The 8,420-nt window shown below is 45.6% G+C and overlaps 1 protein-coding gene across 1 annotated transcript in view; it reads right to left on the bottom strand.

Annotated features, from left to right (window-relative positions):
- Positions 1-8,420, bottom strand: part of TENM2 (teneurin transmembrane protein 2) — a 1,025,435-nt gene that overhangs the window by 107,921 nt on the left and 909,094 nt on the right. The window contains exon 16 of the mRNA XM_007447833.1: positions 4,206-4,416. Coding sequence (XP_007447895.1) covers positions 4,206-4,416 — 211 coding nt within the window. The remainder of the gene's footprint in view (positions 1-4,205; positions 4,417-8,420) is intronic.

Genomic DNA, 8,420 nt, shown 5'->3' with positions numbered 1-8,420 from the left:
CCCCCCCCATCCTCATCTGGTCCCTAAGGCAAGGACGAGACCTTTAAACATGAACTTCTGGCTTCACACGATCACATCTCGATGAGAGATGTGGGCCAGAGGGATGTCTCAATGCTGGCGTTCCCCGAGGAACGGTCTGGGGTGAAATCCACGGGCAGCATCTTCAGTCATTCTGCTGGGCGATGGGGTCCCCTGTGCACATCCCCTCTGTCCTCAGCCTCACTCCGTTTCTTGACATCACTTGCCTTTTGCTTGGCCCTAGCTTCAGGCTGCCCCTCATCACTCATGTTTGTGCCTTAGCCTGGCACGGAGGGTATTATCCTCGGGTGAGAGCTTCCCCATCTGCCTACTCATTTCCTTCTCTGGCTGTGGAGGAAGGCACTGTTACTATTCTCTTCCAGGCTGGGATGACAGAGGGAGTGGGGGGTTGGGTGGTGGGAGCACACAAAGGTTTTTATATGAGGCTGGGCCATATACATACGTTATTTTTTCTGTTGCCCTTTAAGAGCAAAATTTCCCACAATCCATGGCATCCTGAGGAAAAGAGAACATTAGAGAATTTTTTTCTTTTCTTTTTTTTTTCCTGGTAGAACTACCTTGGATTCTGGGTTCCATGTAACTATGTATTTCTCTTACATCAAATTCCTGCTACCAGGATTTGGGGCAGGGGAGCGGGGAGGTGGTATATACCTCTCAACTTTTTGCCACCATGAGAGAAAGCCCCCCTCTCTCCAGATCATAGTAATTAGAACTTTCCCAAAGATGCCAGCATTCAACCAGCTCCTTCTGGGAAATCCCATAAAGCAATAGAGACGCCACAATAGTCTACTCAAAATCCATGGAGAGAGAATGCACACGCCTCCCTTCAACTGAATTCTCCTGACTTCATAGAGAAATGGGCTAATGAGAAGTTCCATCTTTGTACTAAGTTTCCAGCCTACCAGGCAGGTTTGCAGCTGTACTGTTGGACTTCAAGCCACTGGGCAATTTGGCGAAGGCAGAGAGGTTCTCAGGCGTCCAGATTCTTGGACACACTCCCAGTTTCTGGACCAGGTAATAAAGGTGACCCGTTCTCTGCCAGAATCTTGTCCAAGTCCGCTCAATTTTTGGAATGCACTTATTTCTGCAGTCCCAGGTGAACCCAAAACTGGAGGGATGCTCTCTCCAAGCACCTCTCTTTTTATTAGCAATCCCCCCAACTGTTCAACTCCGACCCCTTGGTGATCTCAGGAGGGTTTAGACTGTTCCACTGACAGCTCTAATTGTCTGATACTGGCTGCCTATCAAATGAATTCCATTTTTAGCTGGTTCCAACCACAATGCTACAGTCTTTTGAAAGTGGAAAACTAATTTATGAAAATAATTCTTTCGTTCAATTCCATTTCCTTATCTTAGCTCAGACTAAGATTTCTTTCAGGCCTCCCTAGACACTATTTTAAAATCAGTGATGTGTGTTGATGACCACAAGGTACAAGCTGCTTGTGATGAGAAAACAAAAGTGGGAATACATCCCACAGTGGAGTATTTTTCCCCTCCATTTTTTATACAACTGTTATTTCTTTTAAATCATTCCTGTAGCATAAGACTTTGCGGAGTGCCATAGGAATAAAGGGAGCTGGGTTGCCTGTGATTTCTACCCTCTGTTTCCCTAATTCTTCATTGCTGCTGGCTTCCTATCGTCTCTAGGCAGTCAATTCGCAGAAAAGATTCAGCTAAGACATGCTATCAGTTCGTTTCTATTTATGATTATTGGTGTGTAACAATTATCACATTATCTAGATAGTGAGATCTGCTCTATAAATTATAGTGGTGGAGTCCAGGCATTTTAGTTATTTTTGTATGCCATTATCTAGGGGAAACGCCTTCTTAGCAGTCTTGAATTAAGCTCTTTTTTACTCCTAGCTTTGTCTTTCATTATTTGTCAGAGGATAATGCACTGAAATTCACATGCTTGGTGAACTTCAACCTATGTCTTGGAGTAACATTTTGCATTTCTGAATTACGGATCCAAGCCGACATGCTGGAGCGTGGAGCTTTCTCTAAAGCAAGCTTCTTTGGCCCAGATCTCCGGGGCTGGTATAGTCTACCAAATATTCTGGAGCCCCTGCCTGCTCCCTACATCTTGCCTCTAACTCAGGGTGCCTTCTGGGACTGGTAACTACTGGTGAGGAGGAGACTGATTTTCAAGGCACAGGTGAAGAAAGAGTATGAAGAGGAGATGAGGAAATTACTGGATTTAGGGTAGAAATAATAAAATGTTAATAGGAAGCCGACTGAAACAGAGCACGAGCCTTTGAAAGATGCCCTTACAGTCTAAGCAAACTGTATGCAAACCTCACCGAAATGCTCATGGACTAGTGCAAGGGCCTGTCATGAGTCTCTGGCAATGGGAATTATGTTCATAATTAAAAAGAAACATACCTACATAATCCCTGTCCCAGAACTGGGATTTAATAAGCAGAGAAAATATTTTTTTGTTTCGAGATCTGTGGTTTATTCTTTTGAGGGTTACTCATATTAAAATAATATTACTGTGTGTAGTATAATCTGTACGTATTAATTTAATTTCAACAATCAAGAAAATAAAGTTTGAGGTTAAATAACTTGCCTAACGTGACACAGCTAGAGGGTGTTCGGGGGGGGGGGGGGGGGGGCGGGCTGAAATAGACAAGGGCTGAGATTATTTTTTCTTTTCTATTTTATTTTTAGTAAAACCAGAACAGAGAGAGGCTAAAGTTGCTGGCCCAAGGTGACCTCATTAAGAACCCTCATAGTCAAAGAGCTGCCAGGAATTGGGGCTGCACAGCTTCCCAGAGAGTTCTAAGGGGCTGTGGAATTAATTGGCTGTACCATTACCCACCACTTCCCCATCCCACCCTCGCCAGGCTCTCCCAGGGAGGAGCGGAGTCTCAGTCATGGCCTGATGATGTTTCCTCCCCAAAGTCTAATGAGGGAGGCTCCAAGACAATCACTTATAAGGGTAAGGGCTCCTCTAAGAAGTAAAGTCTGGTATTTCCTTCGCCAGCGAGAAGGCTGCTTAAGCAGTGTTATTTCCCGAGTTGCTTCAGGGTCTGCCCAGACCTAAGTGAGGATGAAGAAAACTAAGAGAAAGATGGCATGAAGAGGGCTGTCAGAGGGGTAAGGGGGCAGGGACAAGTCCCTAGTTCCTAGAGGTTCCCAGTTCTTATTTCTCCATGAGAAGGGGTGCCCCCAAGAAGATCACACCCACCATCCTCACATCTGTGGACACCAGCCTTATCTGGACCCAGTCCGACCCAGAGTGAGATCAGAGATGTGCAGGCAGGCCTGAAGAACATCCCTGCCTCTCCTATCCTTCCTTCCACCCTCAGAATCAGAAACAGTGCCTAGAAGACAGAACGGGCCAGGGGGTATCTCAAAGCCAACTCTTCCCCTTGTTTTGTTCTCCAGGGGTACACCTCTAACCTGCCCTGGCGGTGGGTAGGGCGGGGGGGAGAGGAGAGGCCAAGCTGATTACAAAATAAATCCAGAATTTGCCTCTAGAATATTCATAAGCCTCAGATTAGCAACTGAGAGCAAATGGAAACTCAAGAGAAACCCTCACCCCACCCCTACCCCCCTCCATTTTGGAATGAGAAGGGGACACGCACTGGCACAATGTCTAGCACAAAGTAAGCAGTTAGCAGATGCAACTGATGGGGTGGGTGACTGTGAGGATTAGAGGCAATCTACTTCAAGTCTCTAGCTCATCATAGGCGTTCAATAAATTCTAGCCACTGGCATCATCTTGACTCTAAGATGCCACAAATGATAAGTTGTGCTATTAAGTTTATAACTGCTTTTAAAAAATACACTGTTGAATGAAATATTTCAGTGATGATCAAATAAGAGCCACAATGAGAGGTATTCTAAAAGGAGATTTAATATAACAATAATGTCATAAAATAATAGATCATAAAAATGATCTAGAAACCAGGCAATCAACAGGTGTCTCTAAGCAGGTTCTGGGTTGCAGGTGGCCAAATCCCATAGAGGGACCAGGACTCTGCTCTGGAGCTTGAGCCACAGAGAGCAAAGGGCCTTCTATGAACCAGAGCAGGGAGCTGCTCCCATGGGGTAGTTTCCAGGCCAACTAGGCCCACAGAAAAACCAGGAGCACTTCCTCCTGCTTGGACAGGAAGGGAAGCAGTGACCTCAGCCACCTGCGGGGACAGAAGGGCGCCTACCTGCTGTTGAAGGGGTTGTCTCCAGGAATGATGTGGGTGCTGTCTTTGCCGGCCAGGAGCTTGATGCGGTCGTAGAAGGACTTCACTGCGGGTGAGTCTGTCTGGCCCTGCTTTATGATGTCCAGGGGGTCCCGGGACCCCCGGCAGAGCAGGCTGTTCTGACAGGCTGACTGCAGGCAGCAGTCAGGGTCCAGGCAGTCCACCAGGCCATCTGGAAGGGCAGAGACAGAGCCAGGGGTCAGCAGATTTCATGGCACAAAGCTGCTCTGAGATGCTAACACCTTGTCCCGAGCAGCCTCAACCCTTCCCAATGGTCTGAATTGGCAGGTTTCACACAAGCCTAGGATAATTCCACTATACCCTCACAGGAACTAAAAGACTGAAAGGAAATAATTGAGATTGCGGACAAATGGTTATCCCCAGGTAGTAGATTAGTGTGTTTCTCTCTTTTTCTTTCTTGTATTTTTCTGGAATTTCTACTTTTTCTATCACGAGCAAGTGTTATTTGAGCGGTTGGCGATAAAAACAAACACGTTGCTCTTAAACAACATAGCGCAAAAGAATTACCTGTTGCCAGATCTCAGGGGCCCATGCTAATGGGTGTGCAAGTCATCAAAACGCATGGGGTTCCTTAAATCTTGCTTCAATGGAGAAAAGCATCCCGTCCCTTCTCCCTCTAAGCCAGGGAGGGTACTGCTGACTAGTGGGAGAACCAGGGTGATGAGTTTGACACTTTCCAGGAAATGTGGAGAAATGGCTTCAGCTTGAGCACCCACAAACTAAGCCATTTGTTTCCCCAATCGCTCCTGAAACTACCTTCCCCATACCTGCAGGACTTTGAACATTCTGATTTATTTGCCTAGATTCCTGCCCCTCCACCTCTTTCCTGAGCTGATTCCTATTCATCTACCCTTCAACAAATATCTGAATGCCATCCCTGTTCGGGAAATAAAACAGGGAACAAAGAATGATGGTGTCTGTCCTTAAGGAGCTGACAGTATAGTGGAGGAAACAGATTATGACTCATCCTTTAAGACGCAGACTAGGTGTGGCCTCCTCCAGGAAGCCTTCCTGATGATGCCCCGGCTAGGTTAGGTATTCCCGTTCTGTGTGTCCCTGAATCAGAGGTTCTCAGAGAATGGTTTTGCGTCATAATCCTGTAGGGAGAATCAAGGGCCTACCCCAGAGCTCCCCAGGCACAGCTTCCAGGAGCAGGTCCTGGAGTCTGCGCTTTAAACATGATTCTCAGGTGATTCTAATGCACGAGAAATACTAGAAACCGCTGTTGAAGCCAACTTGCTTGTACTAGAATTAATTGTCTCCGAATGCTTGCCTTCCTGTCTGGAAAATGAGCTCTTTGAAAAGAACAGTGTTGTATTCGTTTTTATATTCATGCCTCGCTTAGTGCCAACCATGGAATCAGGCACTCAACAAATGTTTGTTGAATGAGTAAATGACTGTTTCCCATTCCTCACATGTCTGTTAGGGCTGAGGATGGGGGTGTTTAGGGCAGTGTTTGCTCCTTAGAATTCCTATTGGAATGGATTAGTCAGCCAACCCTTCTTCACTCTGCTGGGAATTGACTGAATACACAGTGCAGGAGCTTGGAGAGTAACTTGCTTACATGTAACTCCCTGATTTGATAGCGAGGCATTTTGGGGCCATAATTAGCATCACAGAAACATGCACTCCAACCCTGGGCTGTGACTTGACAAACGCTTGAACTGGAACACTGAATCAGAGGCCTGGCTGTGTGCTTTAAATTTACTACAGTGTAATTTTTTGGCATTACCCTTTACGTTTGGTTCCACTAATGAAATTGAAATATTTAATTTCACCAAAGTTCCACTGTAATTTAGCAATTAATGTACAATGATTTTAATGCATTACTTTCTTTTTAGCAAACAAACAAATTAGGAGGTTGCGTGTTCTGCTCGGCTTTAAATTACTAAAACTAGCCTCTCATTTTCCACGTGGGCAAATGTTGCTCGTGTGCCTCGTAACACATTTAGATCTACAAAGTTTTCTGGAAACGCAGACACAGGAGGGTGAGAGCAGGCATGCACGCTCGAAATTTAGAGACTTTCAAAGTCATGGCTCTGAGCACCTCAGCCTGATGTGCTGGTTGAATTGGGCGCCCCCAAGGGGCCCGCAAATCTCAGACCCAAGAAAAACTGTATCTCAGCAGCAGAATGATGCTGAGGTACCATGTCGGACCCACGTTCAGATCATCCAGTGGCTCCCAGGGCCCTTGGCAGAATAAGAAAAAGAAAAGAATAGAAGATAAAAAAGGCAGAGTATTCTGCCTCTACCATCACCTTCCATGGAGCGCCTTCATTAGACAGAAGGAATCCACCACGGAATGCCTGCTTCAGATTTAAAAATATCCTGCTGAGACATGTTGCCAGTGCTTCATCCAGCCGCTGCAGCAACTTCTCAGGTGAGAAGAAAGCCACTGTTATTAGCACTATAGAGTTCTTTAAGGCCACCGGCCTCTTCCCATTAGGAGTCCACCAGGAGTCTGGTGGCCTTTTCCTCCTGAAGCTGGGAACGTGCCACCTCCCACCCCCAGCCCCTTCCATACAACCAGCTTGAGGGCCTCACATCAGGAGCGAATAATAAATTACGACAGGCTTGCCTATTAAGCACTGAACGTTTTCCTCTCCCAACCCCCTCTCGTCTGCTACTCCTTCTGTGACTGTGACTGCTTCAAAAGCATGGACCTCAAATTTCCCCACTGTTTTGTTGACTCCAGGCTTTTTATTCAAGGGCCTGTCTGGCAGGAGATGTCCTACAAACACATCAGCAATAGCAGATGGCAAATGCTAACAAAAAGGGGAATAAAAAGGATAGAAATGATTTCCTCCTACATATTTACATTTACCTGCTCCAGAAATGGTGCATTTGGGGTTCTATCCATTACTAAGTGTGAGCATACGTTACGCCTGTAATGACCTCATCATGTTTCGTGATTATGGCCTGCTGCCGCCGAACACTTGCAGACAACACTGTGAACTTGAAACTGGCACTCCAATCTCCCTGTGGCCTGTCAGTCATGAGAAGCGCATCTTTATGCCAGCAAGCCCCTCGCATGGAGTCTGACATGGCAATCTTCAGCAAATTACCCCGTCACTGACAATCTTGCAGTTATCTCACAAACAATCAAGCAGGCAATCAAGCTGTTCTGAATTGCCAGTTCAGGACCTGAGAGGCTGCCAATGTCTCCATTCAACAGGGGCATGAAAGCGGCACAGCCCCCCTATGACACTGGACGATTTATTTTTTTATTTATCCACCTCCTTATTTGTTTGTCTGCTTGGCTTTTTTCCTGGTGAGAGATGTTTGCAGAGTCTTCGAAAAGGGCCCCATTCTGACTCAGCGGTTATGGAAAAGTGACCCAGGCCTTCCCCATCGGCTCACAGTGGTGCCCTGCATCTTTTTAATAAACATCCTCATTTACTCCACTCTGTGAGATGTGGCCGCCGCCTATCATCTAGGTGCTTTCTGTTAGAACGCACGCTAAATCATAGCTCTGGCTGTGTTCCACACACATACGTCATATGCTAATTGTAATGGCCACTTCAGAGAAATATGGACATGGAGAAACTTTCTGGGAACGGTAGGTTAGGCATTCTTTGTCTTGCTTGTGATACAGAAAATCAGAGAATCTTTCATAACAGTTCTGGCAACGTGACGCAGAAATCAGGCTAAGGCTACATTGAAGCCTTTGGATTGGAATTCCCAAGGTAAAAAGCCAAAAAATCTACACAGCGTCAGAGGTAAGAGCCTGGCCTGTGGAATCCTCTAGGCCCTGGCTGTGTGAGCTTAGAAAGATAATCAACCTGGCTGAAACGCAATTTCTTTGCCTTTAAAACTGAGTGATAACAATGCATATATCATAAGGTTATGTGATGGGGAATTGACAGGTATAGTATCAGTCTGGCATACAGTATGTGTTCAATGAACAGTAGGTATTACTATAACCAGAAACTCCCTGAAGTTTTCCACTTTTTCAATTTATAAAAACTGGACATAAAAATAAATGAAATGAATGTCCCCTGATTAGAGTCGTTCACTGGTATGTGCTATAGGTAGGTTGCATCTTGGCAAGAACGCTATGCTTTCAAATAGTGATAATAATAATGGGTGGTAATAATAAATGGTATATATTGCACAGGATTTACATATATTCTTTTTTTTTTTTTTTGCGGTATG

This window comes from Lipotes vexillifer, unplaced genomic scaffold (genome assembly GCF_000442215.2).
Source record: "Lipotes vexillifer unplaced genomic scaffold, Lipotes_vexillifer_v1.1 scaffold370, whole genome shotgun sequence".
NCBI classification, from domain to species: Eukaryota; Metazoa; Chordata; class Mammalia; order Artiodactyla; family Lipotidae; genus Lipotes; species Lipotes vexillifer.
This window is presented reverse-complemented; position numbering and strand designations above follow the sequence as displayed.